General features: G+C 37.0%; 6 protein-coding genes and 1 pseudogene across 6 annotated transcripts; all 7 read right to left on the bottom strand.

Annotated features, from left to right (window-relative positions):
- Nucleotides 1-917: 917 nt before the first annotated feature.
- On the bottom strand, nucleotides 918-1720 carry LOC147276538 (uncharacterized). The gene has a single exon (XM_086255293.1). It carries the CDS (start codon nucleotides 1611-1613, stop codon nucleotides 1143-1145), a length of 471 nt encoding a protein of 156 aa, XP_086111419.1. The 5' UTR covers nucleotides 1614-1720; the 3' UTR covers nucleotides 918-1142.
- Nucleotides 1721-3012: 1292 nt separating this feature from the next.
- LOC147276537 (serine/threonine-protein kinase ZRK1-like) lies at nucleotides 3013-4823 on the bottom strand. The gene is made up of 2 exons (XM_086255090.1): nucleotides 4693-4823; nucleotides 3013-4168 (listed from the first exon to the last, which is right to left on the bottom strand). Exons 1-2 carry the CDS (start codon nucleotides 4707-4709, stop codon nucleotides 3127-3129), a joined length of 1059 nt encoding a protein of 352 aa, XP_086111216.1. The 5' UTR covers nucleotides 4710-4823; the 3' UTR covers nucleotides 3013-3126.
- Nucleotides 4824-6663: 1840 nt separating this feature from the next.
- Nucleotides 6664-7849, bottom strand: LOC147276536 (serine/threonine-protein kinase ZRK1-like). The gene has a single exon (XM_086253949.1). The coding sequence runs from the start codon at nucleotides 7774-7776 to the stop codon at nucleotides 6739-6741; it is 1038 nt and encodes a 345-aa protein (XP_086110075.1). The 5' UTR covers nucleotides 7777-7849; the 3' UTR covers nucleotides 6664-6738.
- Nucleotides 7850-7851: 2 nt separating this feature from the next.
- LOC147276535 (non-functional pseudokinase ZRK2-like) lies at nucleotides 7852-9818 on the bottom strand. Its single transcript, XM_086253950.1, has 2 exons — nucleotides 9699-9818; nucleotides 7852-9196 (listed from the first exon to the last, which is right to left on the bottom strand). The coding sequence occupies exons 1-2, from the start codon at nucleotides 9713-9715 to the stop codon at nucleotides 8206-8208; spliced, it is 1008 nt and encodes a 335-aa protein (XP_086110076.1). The 5' UTR covers nucleotides 9716-9818; the 3' UTR covers nucleotides 7852-8205.
- A 2267-nt stretch (nucleotides 9819-12085) lies between these two features.
- LOC147276534 (non-functional pseudokinase ZRK2-like) lies at nucleotides 12086-13969 on the bottom strand (annotated as a pseudogene).
- A 1612-nt stretch (nucleotides 13970-15581) lies between these two features.
- On the bottom strand, nucleotides 15582-16317 carry LOC147276533 (uncharacterized). The gene is made up of 2 exons (XM_086255526.1): nucleotides 15787-16317; nucleotides 15582-15638 (listed from the first exon to the last, which is right to left on the bottom strand). The coding sequence occupies exons 1-2, from the start codon at nucleotides 16315-16317 to the stop codon at nucleotides 15582-15584; spliced, it is 588 nt and encodes a 195-aa protein (XP_086111652.1).
- A 2855-nt stretch (nucleotides 16318-19172) lies between these two features.
- On the bottom strand, nucleotides 19173-19809 carry LOC147276532 (phytosulfokines-like). Its single transcript, XM_086254781.1, has 2 exons — nucleotides 19624-19809; nucleotides 19173-19498 (listed from the first exon to the last, which is right to left on the bottom strand). Exons 1-2 carry the CDS (start codon nucleotides 19747-19749, stop codon nucleotides 19367-19369), a joined length of 258 nt encoding a protein of 85 aa, XP_086110907.1. The 5' UTR covers nucleotides 19750-19809; the 3' UTR covers nucleotides 19173-19366.
- Nucleotides 19810-22289: the final 2480 nt, after the last annotated feature.

Here is a 22289-nt window from a genome sequence, read left to right as displayed (position 1 = left end):
CTCTAATGGAAGGATCTTTGTCCTTCTACTCTGAGGTGTGGCCACCATTCAATGATTTCTTTCTTTACAGATGGAGCTTTTGGCTTCAGCACATGAAAATTCCAATTTAGCCTCTGTCAAAATTCTCGAGATTGTTTAAAATTTTACATAATGTTGTTGAAAAGCAATGATACATTCATTTGATTAGCCTGCTTGCTTGCTTTAATACACCATCAAGTATCAGCACCAAGAAACCAAGATAATAAGGAATATCTCAACTCTGGTCTGGAATTAGAGAGAGCTATGTATATAACGATTAAAACCATAACTTATGAGATTTTGGATGACATTGTTTTTGCTTTTATCTTTGCAGCACCCAGGCCCCTTCAAATTGGAGTCAGATTGCACCATACAAACAATACTTTGTTGATTTCTCCACTGAGTCCACTGCAGATTTCATGTGCAAGAAGAAGTTTATTTGGTTTTAACACAGAACTTGCGTTTGAGAAGGAGTAGACTTTTGAAGCTGGGAAATACTATCTCATATAGTTGGTATGCGTGAAAGGTCAACGATGCGATCACATGCACCCTCATATATTGACTTAGGATAACACCACAAACTATACATCTTGGCAACTGCAAGCCATATACCCAAGTTGCATCTCAATAAATTACTCATTATTCGCATTCTTAAAAAATGTTGTAATATTCTGTCATTTTATTTTTCATTTTTTGTTCCCTAAACCCCAATTATATAGGGATACTCACTGTTTGACTTAACGAAAGAAAATGCAAAATCAAGAGATCCTCACAAATAATAAGCAAAATCCACATGAACTTGCCTTGAAATTGATTGGACACAAAATGCAGATTAGGTAGCTATATACTATATCAAATTAAAAAAGTTCTCTGTGGCTCTCCCCTAAACAATCAGCAAATTGAGCACCAAATGAGCAAAAAGTTAAAAGTCTATATCACAAATTTTTTATGCTTGTTGGACCTGCTGATTACCTGCCAAAATATCCTTTTCCCTTTTCATTATATATCAAACACAATGAGAAAAAGACAATTACATAAAAAAACTACTATTTTCCATACACAATGTTCAACTTAGAACATTGTGACAAAATCACAAACACGCACCATGCAAAACACCCTCAAAATCAATCGTCTCCTTCACCATCATCATCATCATCATCAACAACCTTACCATCACCTTCAAACCCACCTCCCAATTCACAAATCCTCCGCCACACATCCCCGGAAACCGGCACAACCGACAGCCTCGGCTGCCTAAACAGAACAAACCCTTTCAGACCCTCCTCCCCCTTCATCTCCTTCAAGTCCACTGGCCTCCTCATCTCCCCAACCGCCTTCACATCCACCACAACATCATCGCCGCCTTCTGAATACCATTCTTGCACGACGGTCACAACACCTACTACGCGGCGGGCCTTGGCGCCGGAGTGGTAGAAGAAGCAGAGGTCGTCGAGTTTCATGGACTTGAGGTGCTTCTGGGCCTGCTTGTTCTTCACACCATCCCACTTGGTTATGCCCCCATTGGCTGCTTGGTCCTCCCACGACCACTCTCCTGCCTCTGTTTTCAGAAGCCAATATTGTTTCTCTTCTCCCATCGATGGAAATGGAATTTTCTTGTCTGCCTTGTTTGTTTTTTCCTGGTTTTCTCTTGGAATATTGGGCTTTGTGTTGTGGTTTTTGGGTTTTTTGGCGGGGAAATATGGGTTTTTGGCGCCAAGGAATTAATTGGAAACTGAGGATTTTTAGGGGGGGCTATGCACACCACCCTAATCCACTAAGTTGACCACCCCACTTAAATTTTTGCTCCTTTGTGCCCATTTTGCCCCTGCTTTAAAAAAAAAAAAAAAACCATCTCCACTTTGGCCGGCCACCCCTCCCCGCCGCTGGCGCAACCCCACCCCCTCCCCACCGCCGGCGCGACCCCACCCCTCCCCTTCGCCGGTCGACCCCACCCCTCCCAGGCGAAGACCCACCCACCCAGGTGAAGACGCACCCACCCAGGCGAAGACCCGATCGGCCCAGGCGAAGACCCGACGACCCCTTCGCCGGCGATCTTCCTTTTCCGGCAGAGTTGAGACGCCGGACCACTTGGGTTTTGTTCCCCAGGTCACGGCGAGTCCAACCCTGGTCTTCCCTTGTTCATCCGACCACCGTGCGCGGCTAATCGACGTCGTGACCCGATCGGCCCCTTCGTCGGCGATCTTCCTTTTACGGCGAAGTTGAGACGCCGGACCACTTGGGTTTTGTTCCCCAGGTCACGGCGAGTCCAACCATGGTCTTCCCTTGTTCATCCGACCACCGTGTGCGGCTAATCGACGTCGTGAAGCTCCGCAGCGGCGGGGAGAGGTGGCTGGCCAAAATTGGAGAAATGGTTTTTTTTTTTAATGCAGGGGCAAAATGGGCACAAAGGGATAAAAATTTAAGTGGGGTGGTCAACTTAGTGGATTAGGGTGGTGTGAATACCCCCCCCCCCCGATTTTTATTAGGCTGCCATAAACAGGGCCAGCCCGAGTCCAGCTTTATTTGTTTGGGGCATGGCATGGCCCGGCCCAATGTTTTGGATGGTACAGCCCAAAATCTTGAGGATTGGAGTTTCGAAGTTTATTGGTATTCGTTGAAGAGTAATTCCTGCATCCAAGCGCAAGTGCCTACATGTGGTTTCTATGGAATATATATGGGGGATTACAAGCAATCCTATCTGTCAATATCATGTATGAATTTAGGATTGGCATATAGGATTGCTGACAATGGGATTGACATAGATGATTACTCGTATAAGCATCCATGCAGACCAGATGTAGATGACTAGCGTGTGGATGTGAAAATTTCTTATTCCTTGCCTCCTTGGTTATCAATGGGATACATGCACCCTCCCAATTCACAATCCTTAATCCTTTGCCACATATTAAGAATAAGACTTTTAAGAACATATCATTTTAAAAGTAAAAGACTAATTAATTTCCAGAATGACAAGATAAGAAGTTTATTAGCAATTTTGAATTACAGAAGAAGATGAGAGCCTGCTGCATGTGATATTCTAAAATACAAACTAGAATTGTTGTTAAACCAATAATATACTTTCTTGATAACAAAATGCAGTGGATAAAGCTAGCAAGGCAAGATAGACTTGTCAATTCGTACGAGTTCTTTGGACACATCGATCATATCTGGCCTTACTTCGGTTTCGTCTTGGATGCATAACAATGCCAGTGCAAGGAAATCATGCAATTGCTGCTGTGCTTGCAAATCTCCCCTTACCTCCTCTGAGATTTTAGGATCCAAAATTGTCTGAATCTGCCCATCACAAGCATGTAATTTCACATATTCAGCAATCGATTCAAGTGTTCCTTCCTGATTTGTTTCCAAAGCCTGTCGTGCCGTCAAGAATACAAGTAAAAGCGCACCAAAGCTATAAACATCGCTCTTTTCTGAAACTTTCAAACAGTTACTGTAGGCAGGATCCATGTAGCCAAATCCCCCATTCACAATGTCTTCAACATGTGATTCATTAGGAGGAATGGTTATGGAGATTGAGAAGTTGGAGAGTTTAGGAACATATCCATCGCCCAAGAAAATGCACTTGGTTGATAGACACCTATGGATAATGGGCCTGGGAAAAGCAGTATGAAGATAAGTAAGGGCATTAGCAAGCTGCTTTGCAATACACAGCCTAATTTTCCATGGCAGGGATTCATTAGCCCCAAAGCCTCCTTTATCGTTGAGAACTCCTAGTGTTGCATTTTCAAGCACCAGAGCTGGTGCAGGAAACTCTAAGCAGCAGCCCAACAGTTTCAAAGCATTCTTATGGTTGCTCATCTGCATTGAAATGATAATGTCACGAATGGCCAAGGGCCTAACGTCATCGTCTTTCCAGATCAAATGATTGCAGTACTTTTTAATGATAATTGATCGATTGTCTAGAAAACCCCTAAAAATTTTGTAATGTGGACTCTTTTTTATAAGGCAAGAAGGATGGAAGTTGTTGGTTGCCTTGATGAGCTCATCCGCAGAGTAATTGCGAATAGGATTAGATTTGCCATCACAAGAAGCAATGAGATCCTCTAATAAGATGCTTCCATTATCCAAGAATGATGATGATCTATCAGTATTCTCTCTTTCCTCCTTTCTCAAACATGGAAGCAATGACAACCTGATACAAATACATAGCTATATAGGTAAAACACAAATAACAAACACAAAGAACGAAAATAAAATGATGAAACCGAAATAAACTATCCCAATTTAAGGCATCACAAAAATGATGTATACCCCATTTTTCTTTCAATTTTTATTTTGAACTTCAGTAGTTCAGTACATGAAATCCAAGCGATCAAATTTAATGAACATTTCATCATATTTGTTACAACTTAATAATAATAAAGTGTGAGTTTCATGTTCTTTAAAATGATGAAACGGAAATAATCTGTCCGAATTCTCACGGCATCAGAGAGCACCCTCCCCACATATTTCATCCCTAAAAGTAACTTCAATTTTCACTTCACCCAAAATAGCCTCTCAAAATCCTTGAGGATGATTAAAATTTTACTTTTTGGTACATTAATTTGATGGCCTTGCCTTTTACACACAATCAAGTATGAAAACCAAGAAACCAAAATAAAATATCTCAAATCAGGGTCTAAAATTAAAGAAAGCTGTATAAAAACCATAACTTACAAGCCTTTGGATGACATTGTTTTCAGTTGTTTTACACTGTGTAGCACCCACTCCCCTTAGAATTGGATTCGGATTGCACCAACTTGTAATCAGTAATTTGTTGATTTCTCCACCGAGTCCACTGCAAATTTCATGTGCAAGCAGCAGATTTATTTTACTTCCTTACTTTCAATTTCTTTTACAGAAAACATGGATTTGAGAAGGACTGAAGGAGTAGACTTTTTAAGTTTATTGGTGTGCTTTGCAAGGTCAACGATTTTTTTATTTTTTTTTTGCCACTGCAAGGTCAACGATTAGATCATGAGCCTTTGTAAATTGTAAGAATAAACATGTAGTGGTACCCACAAAGGCAATTGCATAGATGATAGAACCTACTATTTTCCCATTTCACAATCAAACGCAATGTGAGAAAGACATTTACATAAAAGTTATAAAACTACTATTTTCCATAATCACTGTTCAAAAGTAAGGGAAATTAGGACATTGTAACAAAATCACAAACACGGAAACACCCACCATGCAAAAAAACCCTCAAAATCAATTATCTCCACCACCACCACCACCACCACCACCACCACTACCACCACCACCATCATCATCATCATCATCATCATCATCATCCTTACTATCACCTTCCAATACAATGAGATAAGACAATTACATCAAAATTACTATTTTCCATAAACAATGTTCAACTCAGAACATTGTGACAAAATCACAAACACCCACCATGCAAAAACCCTCAAAATCAATTACCAATCATCATCCATCATCATCATCACCATCACCATCACCATCACCATCAGTTGATAATCGTCATCATCATCATCATCGTTGTCGTTGTCATCATCCCCATTATCATCATCAACATTACCATCACCTTGGGTTTTATGGTGTGGTTTTTGGAATTTTTTGGCGGAAGTGTGGGTTTTGGCTCCAAGGAATTGTGGGAAACTAGGATTTTTATTCGACTTGTCAAAACGACGCCGCTGCTGTCCGGACCAGTTTTGGGCCATGGATTGGTCCAACAGAATGTTATGCGTGGGTTGGTCCGTTTGTGCAAAAGTTAGGGATTGGAATTAACTTTCTTGAGGTTTGCTCTGCCCAAACCCATAGGACCTGTCCGGCCCAATTCTTGAAGTAAGGTTTTATAATTGATAAATCATATAGAAATATATTAGATGGAAGTGTTGGAAAATAAAAATTTAAAATCATCTTACTTGTTACAACATAATCAATAATATTGTCATTTTGTCAAAGTTACAATGAAGTGTTACGTTGGCATATTTTGAGTTTGGGAACATATTTCATGTACTGAAGTTCAAAATAAAAATTGAAAGGAAAATGGGTATTTAAGTCATATATATGGCATGCCTCATCTCCATGTGGTTCTCATCTCCACATTTCCCTAAGTGACACCTCATTTCTTTCCTCTCATTTGGTCGCTTAATTTGGTCCAAATAACATTACTCTAATCAATAATATTGTTTCTCTTCGCTCATAGAGAACACATCACGTGGATTTTCACTTCAACAGATGAAAAAGACAGATGCTAAACTACAAAGTACAAACTAGCTAGTGCTGTTGTTGGACCAATGTCCACTTTTGATAACAAATGGAGTTGATATATAAAGCTAGCAAGTCAAGTTAGAGTTCTCAATCCGTACGTACAAGTTCTTTGGCCACATCGATCATATATGGTCTTTTCAATTTCCTCTTGGGTACATAACAATGCGAGTGCTCGGAAATCATGCAACTGCTGTTGTGCTTGCTCAAACATGCCTAACTTCAATATTCAAGAATAATTTCTCTCTTTCCTTTCTCAAACATGGAAGCAATGAGAACCTGATACAAATATATAGCTAGGTGAAACACAAAGACAAACCCAATTCTCGAGGCACCATAGAACACCCTCCATATATATTACTTGAATACCCATTTTCCTTTCAATTTTTATTTTGAACTTCAGTACATGAAATCCAAGAGATCAAATTTAATTAAAATTTCATCAGATTTGTTACAAATTTATATTAACAATTGATAAAGCTAGCAAGGCAAGATAGACTTCTCAACTCGTACGAGTTCTTTGGCCACATCGATCATATCTGGCCTTATTTCACTTTCGTCTTGGGTGCACAGCAATGCCAGTGCTAGGAAATCATGCAAGTGTTGTTGTGCTTGCTCATCTCCTCCTACCTCTCCAAGAATTTTAGGGTCCACAACCGTCTGAATCTGGCCATCGCATGCATGTAATTTCACATACTGAATAATTGATTGGCATTCTCCTGCCTCATATGTATCCACAGCCTTTTGTCCCGTCAAGAATACAAGCAAAAGCACCCCAAAGCTATAAACATCACTTTTTTCTGAAATGAGACCAGACCTCATGTAGGTAGGATCAAGGTATCCAAAAGTCCCCTTCACGTCGTCATCAGCATGCAATTGATTAGGAGGAATGGTTATGGAGAGTGAGAAGTTGCAGAGTTTGGGAACATAGTCATGATCCAGGAAAATATAACTGGGTTTCAGATTCCTATGAATGATGGGCCTGGGAAAGGCGGTATGGAGATATGTAAGTGCATTAGCAAGCTGCTTTGCAATACGCAGCCTAATTTTCCATGGCAGGGATTCATTATCCCCAAAACCTACTCCTTGGCTGCTGAGAACTCCTTTTGTTGCATATTCATGCACCAGAGCTGGTACAGGAAACTCTAAGCAGCAGCCCAAGAGTTTCAAAACATTGTTATGGTTGCTCATCTGGATTGAAATGACAATGTCACGAATAGCCAGGGACCTAGCTTCATCCCCCGTCTCCATTCTCTTCTTAACGATGATTGGTCGGTCGTCTAGAAAACCCCTGAACATTTTGTAACCACCATAAACATGTATATTGGGATGAAATTGACCGACTCCAACCGGCGCACAATTTTGTATAATGCAAGACGGATCGAAGTTGTTGGTTGCCCTCATGAGCTCATCAACAGAGTAATTGCGAATAGGATTAGATTTGCCATCACAAGAAGCAATGAGATCCTCTAATAAAATGCTTCCATTATTCAAGAATGATCTCTCTCTGTCCCCCATTCTAAAACATGCTGCAAGCCCGCACTAGAACTATTCCTTTTACATTGAGAACCTGATACAATATATAGGTAAATCACAAACACAAAGATCAATGAACATACAATGATGAAATGGAAATAATCTATCCCAATTTCCCAACGCATGACAGAACACCCTCTATATAACTCAAATACCACATTTTCCTTTCATTCTTGCATTTGAACTTCAAATGAAACTCAAAGTGATCTGATATAAACTTTAATATTTGTTACAAGGTGAAGAAAAGTGACAATAATAAGGTGTGAGTTCTCTTTTTCCTGCTATGTGGCTCTAATGGAAGGATCTTTGTCCTTCCACTCTGAGGTGTGGCCACCATTCAATGATTTCTTTCTTTACAGATGAACTTTTGGCTTCTCAGCACATGAAAATTCTAATTTAGCCTCTGTCAAGTTAGCAAGGCAAGATAGACTTCTCAATTCGTACGAGTTCTTTGGCCACATCGATCATATCTGGCCTTACTTCGGTTTCGTCTTGGATGCATAACAATGCCAGTGCAAGGAAATCATGCAATTGCTGCTGTGCTTGCAAATCTCCGCTTACCCCCTCTGAGATTTTAGGATCCAAAATTGTCCGAATCTGCCCATCACAAGCATGTAATTTCACATATTCAGCAATCGATTCAAGTGTTCCTTCCTGATTTGTTTCCACAGCCTGTCGTGCCGTCAAGAATACAAGTAAAATCGCACCAAAGCTATAAACATCGGTCTTTTCTGTAATTTTCGAACTGTTAATGTAGGCAGGATCCACGTAACCAGATATCCATTTCAAATCATCTTCAACATGTGATTGCATAGGAGGAATGGTTATGGAGATTAAGAAGTTGGAGAGTTTAGGAACATAGCCATCGCCCAAGAAAACGCAATGGGTTGATAGACACCTATGGATAATGGGCCTGGGAAAAGCAGTATGAAGATAAGTAAGTGCATTAGCAAGCTGCTTTGCAATACGCAGCCTAATTTTCCAGGGCAGGGATTCATTAGCCCCTAAGCCTCCTTTATGGTTGAGAACTCCTAGTGTTGCATTTTCAAGCACCAGAGCTGGTGCAGGAAACTCTAAGCAGCAGCCCAACAGTTTCAAAGCATTCTTATGGTTGCTCATCTGCATTGAAATGATAATGTCACGAATGGCCAAGGGCCTAACGTCTTTCCAGATCAAACTATTGTACTTTTTAATGATAATTGATCGATTGTCTAGAAAACCCCTAAAAAGGCAAGAAGGATCGAAGTTGTTGGTTGCCTTGATGAGCTCATCCGCAGAGTAATTGCGAATAGGATTAGCTTTGCCATCACAAGAAGCAATGAGATCCTCTAATAACATGCTTCCATTTTTCAAGAATGATTTTTCTCTTTCCTCTGTTCTCAGACATGGAAGCAATGACAACCTGATACAAATACATAGCTATATAAGTAAAAGTGTAAAACACAAACAACTAACACAAAGAACGAATATAAAATGACGAAACCGAAATAAACTATCCCAATTTAAGGCATCACAAAAATGATGTATACCCCATTTTTCTTTCAATTTTTATTTTGAACTTCAGTACATAAAATCCAAGCGATCAAATTTAATGAGTATTTCATCATATTTGTTACAACTTAATAATAATAAAGTGTGAGTTTCATGTTCTTGTTATGTGGTAGGTATCCTTGTCCAACTACTCAGGCGTCTGGCCTGCATTCAAATTTCAAGGATTATTCATTCGTTGCAAATTAATAAACATTTGGTTTCACCCACATGAAAATTTTGATATAGCATCAGTCAATCCTTGAAGTTGATTAAAATTTTACACAAAGTTGTAAAAAATTAAAGGAATTAATATCTCAAATCAGATTTAAAAGTGAAGAAAACTATATATATATAACGATCAAACCATAACTTACAAGCCTTTTGATGGCATTTTTTTCACTTTTTACTGTGTAGCACTCGAGCTCGTGGGAATTGGATTCAGATTGCACCAAGCTTTAAACAGTAATTTGCTGGTTTCTCCACCGAGTCCTCTGCACTTTGTTAGCTTGCATTTAAGAATGAATAAAGTTTTAGTAACGTGTTTCCACTTTCCACTTTCCAAAACCTTTAGGAGATGGTTATAGTCAAAAATCGTCTCTGTACGGTTGAGATTCACTATAAGTTTGGACTTTTGATGATACCAGTGCGCCACTGCCTTGGGCCTTTTGAGCCTAAGGTCAAAAAGTTTGTGCTTTGGGTATTTGAACTTGAGAACAAATAAAAAGAGGGCTGCTATACACACCCTTGTTTTTTTCACCTCACACCCTTTTACTCAAAACACACCATGTTACTTTAATTTTTAAACAATTTCTCTCTACACACCCTCACATTTCTGAAAAACATCCTCTATTTTTTTTTAAAAAAGAAGAAGTTTTAAGTAAAAAAAACAATGAAAAAAGGAAAAAAAAAAAAATGGTTGAAACCAACCTCATCCATCCCAACAAGGGATGGCCTCCACCCACCCCACCGCCGTCATCATCGCCCATGTCGGACCCGGACTACCAGCGCTTTTTCTGCCGCTCTTTCTTTCCCTCCCTCACCTCTCTCTTTCCCTCTTCTCTTTCTCTTTTTCCTTCCTCCTCTATCTTTTCGCACTACCCCTATCAGATAGAATAGGAGGTCGGCAAGGTCGCTGGCACCCTTTTCCATCCGATAAGGGTGGTGCGAAGAGAGAGGGAGAAGGAAGGGAAGAGAGAAAGAGAAAGAGAAAGAAAAAAAGAGAAAGAAAAGAAAGAAAGAGAAAGAGGGAGAAAAGAAAGAGAGAGACATAGGGGAAGAGAGAGGGAGGAGAAGAAGCGTCGGCTGGCGGCGGTGTGAGGTCCGACCTCCGGCAACGAGGTTAGTGGCAGGGTGGCAGAGGCCTTGGTTCCAGTTTTTATTCTAATTTTTGTTTGTGTCCTTCTTAGTCATTTCACATTAGGTGGTTTTTGTAATTCCACAAATTAATTAGAATGGTGTGTAATGAGAGGAAAAATAGTGTGCATATAGCAATCCTTATAAATCGTATCCACTCTGTACTAGGCTAATACACAATAGTAGTTCTCACTATGAATCTAGCCATCCTCGTGCCGGTATTTCAAATTTGAAACCAACATTACAAGAAAAAGAAGACATTTTTCATTAATAGAGAAATCACTAAAATCTGATGAGAAAAACTCGTAGCAGAGCTACATACAAGTGGTCTTACCAAAAAGAAGTAAAAAGAAACTAGGTATTTGCAAATAAAAATAACATTCTTAGCTAAAAACATGAAAGAGGTTTCAAAATAGATCTGAATTTTGGTATAGTCCAGGTATTTGTGTGTTCTGGGGATCCCTTTTCCATCTTTGGTGCTGCTATTTATAAGGCCTTCCACAGTGGAGAGGGCCAAACCCATTTGAGGGTCATGTATGGCAATCACATGGCCTTCACTCTTTTGTAGTTGGCCGAAAAATTGAGAGTGATCTCATTTGATAGCAATAGGTGAGACCCATGCATGAGTCTGAGTGAGAGCAATATAGACTGAGTGCAATAGAAGCCCGGGCCCACCACTTTTTGGACGCACAAATGAGAGAGAAATGATTGAAAAGCCTTTTTGCATAGAATTGGGGCTGTCGACTTGTAAAGGAATTAAGTAAAAGGTGGGGAACAATTTGGCAGAATGAGAGGGAGGCAAAACGTGGCCGACAAGCCACTGTTGCACGTCAGTGCTTGCTCATCTCGTCCTGTCAAGAGTATAAGTATTTAAGTAATAGCACTCCAAAGCTATAAACATCACTTTTTCCTGAAATGTAACCAAAGCATTTACTAAATTATATAATCTCAAATAAATTAATCACATAGATTTAGAGTTCATGCTTCATAGGGATTTTTCAAGCAATCAAGGTTAAATAAACATGAATATAAAATTGTTTTATAAAACCTACTTGGTTGAAGAACAGATTGAATGATGATTCTCTTTTGTTTGAGGATCCACAATCCCTAGAGCTTTTCATGCTGATAACGTGTTGTAAAAGTATGTGGGAGTAAGGTTTGTGGTAGAGAGAGGTAGAGAGAAATATAATCTTTCCATTTCATTCATCTTATAAATATCCTTATATAGAGATAGAGTTTACTAGAATTTTGTATATTTACTAATATACCCCTACAACTAATTACAAGAATAGCCAAAGTATTTACAACAATAATTAATTTCCAGAATGACAAGATAAGAAGTTTATTGGGAATTTTGAATTACAGAAGAAATTAATGAGAGCCTGCTGCATGTGATATTCTATAATACAAACTAGAATTGTTGTTAAACCAATAATATACTTTCTTGAAAACAAAATGCAGTGGATAAAGCTAGCAAGGCAAGATGGACTTCTCAATTCGTACGAGTTCTTTGGCCACATCGGTCATATCTGGCCTTTCTTCCCTTTGGTCTTGGGTGCATAACAATGCCAGTGCAAGGAAATCATGCAATTGTTGCTGTGCTTGCACATCCCCCCTTACCTCCTCTTAGATTTTAGGATCCAAAATTGTCTGAATCTGCCCATCACAAGCATGTAATTTCACATATGGAGCAATCCACTCATCTTCTCCTTCCTGGTTTCTTTCCATAGCTTTTCGTGCTGTCAAGACTACAAGTAAAAGCGCACCAAAGCTATAAACATCGCTTTTTTCTGTAACTTTCGAACTGTTAATGTTGGCAGGATCCTCGTGGCCAGATATCCATTTCAAATCATTTTCAACATGTGATTCATTAGGAGGAATGGTTATGGAGAGTGAGAAATTGGAGAGTTTAGGAACATAGCCATCGCCCAAGAAAATGCAACCGGTTGATAGACACCTATGGATAATGGGCCTGGGAAAAGCAGTATGAAGATATGTAAGTGCATTAGCAAGCTGCTTTGCAATACGCAGCCTAATTTTCCATGGCAAGGATTCATTAGCCCCAAAGCCTCCTTTATTGTTGAGAACTCCTAGTGTTGCATATTCATGCACCAGAGCTGGTATAGGAAACTCTAAGCAGCAGCCCAACAGTTTCAAAGCATTCTTATGGTTGCTCATCTGCATTGAAATTATAATGTCACGAATGGCCCAGGACCTAACGTCCACTTTCCAGATCAAACAATTCAAGTACTTTTTAATGATAATTGATCGATTGTCTAGAAAACCCCTGAAAATGTTGTAAGCAAAATTCTTTTGTATAATAAGGCAAGAAGGATGGAAGTTGTTGGTTGCCTTGATGAGCTCATCCGCAGAGTAATTGCGAATAGGGTTAGATTTGCCATCACAAGAAGCAATTAGATCCTCTAATAAAATGCTTCCACTATCCAAGAATGATGATGATCTATCAGTATTCTCTCTTTCCTCCTTTCTCAAACATGGAAGCAATGACAACCTGATACAAATACATAGCTATATAAGTAAAAGTGTAAAACACAAAGAATGAAAATAAAATGATGAAACGGAAATAATCTATCCCAATATAAGGCATCAGAGAATACCCACGTCCATATAACTTGAATGTATACCCCATTTTTCTTTCAATTTTTATTTTGAACTTCAGTACATGAAATCCAAGCGATCAAATTTAATGAACATTTCATCATATTTGTTACAACTTAATAATAATAATAATAATAAAGTGTGAGTTTCATGCTCTTGTTATGTTGTAGACATCCTTGTCCTACTACTCAGGCGTATGGCCTGCATTCAAGTATTAAGGATTATTCATTCATTGCAAATTGTTGAGACTAATGTGGAGCAATGTCGCACATCGAAAAACTAGAGTTTATCATATGTATTTATAAGTATTGGGCATCTCCACCCATTGCCAATTGATTTTGGGATGGATGTCTAGATTTCTTCATCGTATCAGAGCAGGTTATCCACATGATGCGTCTAACGGCTACACGTGCTTCCACGTCACCCAATATAAATTGTTCACGTGTTAGACTTAAATGATATAGCCTAAATTTCTTCGCAAATTAATAAACTTTTGGTTTCACTTTCACCCACATGAAAATTTTGATATAGCCTCAGTCAAATCCTTGAGGTTGATTAAAATTTTACACAAAGTTGTCGAAAATTAAAGAAAATAATATCTCAAATCAGATTCAAAAGTGACCAAAACTATATATAACGATTAAACCATAACTTACAAGCTTTTTGATGGCATTTTTTCCACTTTTTACTGTGTAGCACTCAGGCCCGTTGGAATTGGATTCAGATTGCACCAAGCTGTAAACAGTAATTTTCTGGTTTCTCCACCGAGTCCTCTGCAGATTGCAAGCTCATGAAGCAGTTTACTTTGTTAGCTTGCATTTAAGGATGAGTAAAGTTCTGAAGTTTATTGGTTTATGCCTTGCACTTTCAAGGTTAGTGATGAGATCACATGTGCCCTGTTGTGATTGGGAAGAAGGACATGAGCTTGGTTAATATTATAAAGTTTTGAAGTATATTGGTATATGCCTTGGCACCATCCCACTTGGTTATGCCCCCATTGGCTGCTTGGTCCTCCCACGACCACTCTCCTGCCTCTGTTTTCAGAAGCCAATACTGTTTCTCTTCTCTCATCGATGGAAATGGAATGGAATTTTCTTGTCTGCCATGTTTGGTTTTTCCTGGTTTTAACGATAATTGATCGATTGTCTAGAAAACCCCTGAAAATGCTGTAAAAAAAATCCTTTTGTATAAGGCAAGAAGGATCGAAGTTGTTGGTTGCCTTGATGAGCTCATCCGCAGAGTAATTGCGAATAGGATTAGATTTGCCATCACAAGAAGCAATGAGATCCTCTAATAAGATGCTTCCATTATCCAACAATGATGATGATCTATCAGTATTCTCTCTTTCCTCCTTTCTCAAACATGGAAGCAATGACAACCTGATACAAATACATAGCTATATAAGTAAAACACAAACAACAAACACAAAGAATGAAAATAAAATGATGAAACGGAAATAATCTATCCCAAGTCTCACGGCATCAGAGAGCACCATCCTCCATATATAATTATATATATATAATTACTAATAGAAGAATTAATATAGTTATGGTTTTCTTTTTCCTCTTATGTGGTACTAAATTACTAATAGAAGAATTAATCCTTGTCCTAGCACTCTGGCATCTGGCCTATTCAAGGATTTCTTTCCCTACAAATGAACTTTTGGTTTCAGCACATGAAAATTTGGATTTAGCCTCTCAAAATCCTTTAGGTTGATTAAAATTTTACATAATGGTACATTAATTTGATTGCCTTTTACACACAATCAAGTATGAACACCAAGAAACCACACTAAAATATCTCAAATCAGGGTCTAAAATTAAAGAAAGCTGTATAAAAACCATAACTTACGAGCCTTTGGATGACATTGTTTTCAGTTGTTTTACTGTGTAGCACCCACTCCCCCTTAGAATTGGATTCCTATTGCACCAACTTGTAATCAGTAATTTGTTGATTTCTCCACCGAGCCCACCGCAGATTTCATGTGCAAGCAGCAGTTTTGATTTACTTCGTTAGATTTCCATTTCCTTTTACAGAAAACATGGTTTATAGAAGGAGTAGAGTTTTGAAGTTTATAGGTGTGCTTTGCAAGGTCAACGATTAGAGGTGGTATCCACAAAGACAATTGCATAGAAACTACTATTTTCCCATTTTCATTATCAAACGCAATGTGAAAAAGACTTTTACATAAAACTACTATTTTCCATAATCACTGTTCAAAAAGTAAGGAAAATTAGGACATTTTGACAAAGTCACAAACACATACCATGCCAAAACCCCTAAAATCAATCATCTCCTTCACCAATCACCACCACCACCATCATCATCAACCTTACCATCACCTTCAAACACAATGAGATAAAGACAATTACATCAGAACTACTATTTTCCATAAACAATGTCCGACTCAGAACATTGTGACAAAATCACAAACACCCACCCTGCAAAAACCCTCAAAATCAATTACCAATCATCATCCATCATCATCACCATCGTCACCATCATCATCACCATCACCATCAATTGATAATCATCATCATCGTCATCATCGTCGTCGTCATCATCATCCCCCTCATCATCATCATCAACATTACCATCACCTTGAAACCCACCACCCAATTCACAAATCCTCCGCCACACATCCCCGGAAACCGGCACAACCGACAGCCTCGGCTGCCGAAACAGAGCAAACCCTTTCAGACCCTCCTCTCCCTTCATCTCGTTCAAGTCCACTGGCCTCCTCATCTCCCCAACCGCCTCCACATCTACCGACCCATCATCGCTGCCTTCCGAATACCATTCGCACACGACGGCTACAACGCCTACAACGCGGCGGACCCTGGCGCCGGAGTGGTAGAAGAAGCAGAGGTCGTTGAGTTTCATGGACTTGAGGTGCTTCTGGGCCTGCTTGTTCTTCACACCATCCCACTTGATGAGTCCCTCATCTGTGGCTACGTGGTCCTCCCAAGACCACTCTCCTGGCTCTGTTTTCAGAAGCCAGTAGCGTTTCTCTTCGCCCATTGATGGTGTCTGCTTGTTTTGTTTTTCTTCCATGATTTTCTCCTGGAATACTGGGTTTTGTGGCGTGGTTTTTGGAATTTTTTGGCGGGAAATGTGGGTTTTGGCGCCAAGGAATTGTGGGAAACTAGGATTTTTATTCGACTTGTCAAAACGACGCCGCTTCTGTCCTGTTTTGGGCCATGGATTGGTCCAACAGAATGCTATGCATGGGTTGGTCCGTTTGTGCAAAAGTTTGGGCTTGGAATTAACTTTCTTGAGGTTTGCTCTGCCCAAATCCATAGGACCTTTCCGGCCCAATTCTTATAGTAAGGGTTTATAGTTGATAAATCATATAGAAATTAGATGGAAGTGTTGGAAATTAAAATCATCTTACTTGTTACAACTTTATCAATAATATTGTCATTCTGTCAAAGTTACAATGAAGTGTTACGTTGGCATATTTTGAGTTTGGGCTTATGCCTTTTGTTTTATATTTATATAATTTAGTTCATTCTTTCAAACAATTGAATCTTATAATTTAAGTGACATTAGGATGGTGCGTGGATCTTATAGTTATAGATCCTAGGTTGAAATCTTATCACAAACAAAATAAATTTCAAATTAAGCAATGGAGCAAAATGCCCAACTAGCGATGCATTTGATCGACAAGGCCTAAGTATAGTCTATTAGTGATAAACCGCACACATATTAGTTGTATACTTGTATATTATTTTAGCTATATATGTAAGAAAAGATATTTCTCTTTAGAAGTTTTATATTTATAGACTTCTTTTAGAGAGTGTTCTCATCCTAATAATAAAAAAGCGAACTCATCAAGATTTCATGGTTGAATTACTATCATCGATATATTATAGAACCTTCTTCCATTTAATTGTTGAGGGTGCCATTTATGGTAGGCAGTTGAACGTTGACTATTGCTACTCTAAAGAATGATCTATGAATTGAATGCTATATATTTTATTGACCCCATAAATTTACACATTGTCATTGCCAACAACAAGCTTGTTGACCATTTATATATGGTGAAAAGTGACAACCTCATATGCATATATATTCGGCTTGAACTACACATGGCTGACCTCGCTGCTGCCATGCATACCACAACTGAGTAGTCCAAAATCCAAATGCTGATCACATACATCACATTCATACGTAACACTCAGCACAATACCTTTAAACTTTCAACCAAATGGGGTTGCAATGTGTGGGATTGATGACACCTCATAATTAATGAATTGAGTAATGGATACCATTCATATATACACGTACCCTAGCTATCTAGCAAGATATTGAGAGCATTTATAACAAATCTCTAAGGTCAAATGAGAGGTACTTATATCGATTTGGATTTTACATTATTGTGGACTATCTGAAATGTAGTCCACGTATATATCATTGAATAAATATATGAATACAATGTTTTTTATAATATTAGTACAAATAAGATAAACTGAAATTAGAATTGAATAAAGAAAATTTAGACGAAAAAAAAAGTTTTGATTGAAGTTGCAGAATAGGGCAAGACTATATATATATATATATATATATATATATATATACAAATTAATGGGTATACAAATCCGATTTTATAAAAAAATCAATACTAGCTAGTATATGCATTAATCATATTATATATATATATATATATATATATATACAGAAAATTTTATGCTGTTACGGTTTAAGAAATTGTATTATTAAATTGTTAATCTAGATTATTGATTAGATGCTATATATAGTTTAAAGGGGTGATTTGAATTTGACATGTTAAATATATAGTAAGAGAGATAGCACGTATGTTTAGGTAGTTGTCAAGCTCATGTTGGTCAAAGTCTTATGTACAAAAGTAAACTTTTGAAATGAATCAGTGAACTATATATAGAAGGTTTTTGCTCTTTGTATTAGGCAGTATTTAGTCACAACTTTTACCCCCACAAAATCATATGGTATGGGTTCCACAATTTGTAAAATTCTTTCTCCAAAGCCTGAATCATATAGAAGTCATAGCATCTTGCATGCACATAACTCAACACATGGGTCCTAATCCACTATGGTAGCATCAATATCGGGATATGCATGCTTGCCTGCCAATATGGGCAAGTATAATGATGAAAGTCTTCTGAAGATTGAGTTGGTCTTTAATAAGTAGCTGAACAACAAATAATTATATAATATTTGAGAATCAAAATATAATTATAATGTCATTTGTAATTAAGTTGTAACTATAGGGCCAAAATTTCCTCTCTAAGAAACCTTATAATCTTCAATTCCATGTCTTAATAAAACACAGTTAAAAACACTAACTTAATTGCTTTGCTTGTGCATGCTACAAAAAACCTCATGATCATATCTAGCTAGCTAGCTTCCATGTCTAGATCAGTTGTCGACAATATGATTGTGTCCATTCACATTATGAGGAATATTCAGGTGCACTCCTTAACTAATTATATATATAAATATATATGTCGACAAAGAAATTTGTTTTGGTATCTCATTTCCCCATCATCCATTTTGGAAGAGAGCTAGTAACCACAATTACAAAAACTTTATTATTAATTGCTCCATGTGCATCCCACATGTAATTTTTGTCTAAAAACTTTTTTGAAATAGTGTTATATGTATCATATTTATTGATCACATTATTGTTATATTTTTTGTATTTCAAATAAATCTATATATATGATTCGTAAATGCACATGGTACAATTTTTAATTTTTTTTTTTTTTAAATTAGGCTTGATCAATGTTAAGAATTTGCTAACTTGTAAGAAATCTTATTTTTTGTGTAATCAAGTAGCAACCATCTTAAATTGTAAGGAAAAACTCTACAAAACAAAACAAAGAAAAAACCAAAAGTTGAAGAACTCCACAACTATTTATTATCATTTATGGACTATTTTATACATTGGTACACACGAAAACTTCCTAAAATAAATGAGTAAAGAATAGCAAAAAAAAAAAACAAGAATTAATTAATACACATGATACGTATATATAGATCATAAACTGATCATGAGCTAGAACAAAATAATTAAAAGAGAAAATTAATTTCATGGGTTGTGCTTCTGTGTATAGATATAATCAATGTGAGCCGCAAGAGTTCTTCTCATTAGACACTCATCTTCCCCAACTCCCTCACAGCTTTCCTCCACCATGGTCTTTTCCACTTCAATATCCTTCAACTAAAAAAAAAAAAAAACAAAGAAAAAATATTAGAAAAAACCCAGAAAACATTTGATCACAAAGTTATTATTTAGTTTATAATATCATTAATTTGACAGCAAATATATAAAAGCTAATTAATTACCCCATGTTGAGCTTTCATTGTATTGAGGCCAGAGAAAGAAGCAGACAAAGGCCCAGCTGTGGAGGTTAATGAGAGGAGGAGGAGGAGGAGAGCTACAACGCAAAGGTTGGAGAGCTTGGACGACATGTTTTACAGTATACTACTTTTTCTATAAGACTACAAGGATAAGAGCTCTATATGGTGAAGAGGGACTGTATGGAATGCTATATATATAGAGCACTTGCAGAACATCAGAAGGGTAAATGTGGAATTTTTTAAAATGAGTTGGACGACTCATTTCGGCGTTGTCGTTGTCTAGTTGACCATTTTAGAAATTTCCAAAAGATTTTTAGCCGCAATATATTATATTATATTATTTTTATTTCTACGTACATTTAGCTGCAATTATATTTCATTGACTTTATTAACTACATTATTAAGAACATTTTTTTCTCTTTTTTTTTTTATTATATAAAAGAAGTTTTTTTCTTCTATTCTCTATAAAAAAAGAACAGGTATATGGGCCATATTAACATCACAAATTTTGCAAATGTAAGATTACCAGTATAAGTAGATCTCATACGAGTCTCATTGCTATAAAAGATATAGTCAACAACGTAATCTATATTTATATGATAAAAAATTGGCTAATAATATATTTATATGTATTTCTTTTATCAACAAGTATTTGTATAAATTAAGATCATCAATTTTTTAATAGGCATGGACCCATGGTCGACTCTTTTATTCCTAAAGTGTTTTCTCTTTTTAAAATATAGTATTTATAAAGTGTTAATAATACCTAGTACTGTCCTCTATTTGATGTCATCTACTTCCTTGCATGTGAACAGAACAGACTGCTGGTGTGTACATTCAGTCACGGGCTGATACGCGTTGACAACACTCAAACACGCCATTAAATATCGTAAGCATCTTCCAGAATACTAAATGCATCTAGAATAATAGAATTACCATTATATATGAAAATATTCATTTATAGCATATGAATGACCTATTGATCGGATCAAAAAAATATTCATTTATATATTGTAAGATCTAAATCTGAATTATTGATTATATTAATTTTTATCTAAATATATCAATCGAACAACATAAACATCATATATTATCAAATTATCAGATAAACGAACATTACTTATATACATATATACCTCTTCTTTTTAGGGATTTGTTATTCAAGAACCTTGGTATAAGGGATAATATATATATACACATATAATACAATGGCCATTTAATCTAAGTAATTAATGATTAAAATATTGAATTAGTTCACAATTAGCACAAATTCTATGCTAAAGGTCTGTCTATCCGATGTTACCCGGAAACTTCCTAGGTGAAACTGCTCGCACCCTTTGACTATTTAAATGGGGGATCAAAAAGTAGGTGTTTATAGGAGTAACAAGAACCTTCCATTTAATAAAAAATACAAGACTAATGACATATTTATGTATAACTGAAAAATATTTGATTCCTTACAAAATGAGGTGGGCAAACACATTTGATATGTGTCCATTTAATTCTTTTTTGTCGCTAGAAAGTGTAAATGAGCATGTGTTATGTTGTAATCTACCACCTTGACTTGTAAAGAAACAAACATATAATGTGCACTATTATGATGACTCTTAGAGAACAACTTATCAGAAAAAATTGTCAAGCAAATAAACTTATGGAGGTTTTTCTGATCATACTTGTTTTTCTGTTTTTCTAAAACAAAATTGACTCATTCTAAAGCGTAGACCATTCTCGTGACATTAATTATTAGTTGTTGGCTTGTTGGATGTTGGGTGGGGATGGGTGGCTCTAAAGTATAAAGAGAAAAGTACAATCTAAATCCTAAAGCGTGACAAATGGTAATGAAAGAAGCTTCTTAATTCGGTCATCTTTTGAAGACCTTGCAGCCCTAGGCCAAGCTGTTAGCTCACTATCCAGTACTTCAACATGCACAGGTTTCTTCTTTTATGAACCATCAAAATGCAAATTATAATTTAGTTGTGAGTTTTTCCTAATAGTAAAACAATGAGTGCATGACAAACTGTAAACTCAGTCGTCTTAGGTTCAAACCCTCACAGATGTGAAAAATACTCCAGATTTAAACATGTTTCAGATATCATTTGTCCAATTTATATATATATTGTTGAGATAGGAATGGAGATAGAAGATGTTCTCATAGATGGGATTGACATTGAAATTATTGACTTTTAGCAGTTAAAAGATGTAGTAATAACAGAAACTTTATGAGATTACTTGAAAGAACATGCAGCAAGCATGCTTTGAACAAAACAAGTGGAACTCATAAATATTGTGATCTTCACAAGAGTTAGTTTCTTCTTTTGTAATAAATATATATTTTTTTTTTCAGTGGCACAAGCAAAAAATCTGGTCATGATTGCAATTTGAGTTGGAACAATTTTTTTAGCCTCAAACATCTCATTGTGTCCAATCAAGGTCCATGCATAAGCATTAAGAACAAATTGTGCATCACAATGGAGAGGTCACAGCTTCTTAGGCATAGAAAGTTAAATGGTTTTATTTATGGAGAAAAATGAAAGAGAAAATGAAATGAATTGCATATAAGACAACCCAGATAATTTCTTCTTTTCATCCTAATACCATTCAATCACAGAGTCTAATTAAATGGTTACCGACCAAAAGCAAATCCAGTTAGC

Source organism: Dryas octopetala, chromosome 8 (assembly GCF_963921425.1).
Source record: "Dryas octopetala chromosome 8, drDryOcto1.1, whole genome shotgun sequence".
Lineage (NCBI taxonomy): Eukaryota > Viridiplantae > Streptophyta > Magnoliopsida > Rosales > Rosaceae > Dryas > Dryas octopetala.
The sequence above is the reverse complement of the archived record's forward strand: the minus strand, read 5'-3'. Positions and strand labels throughout refer to the sequence as shown.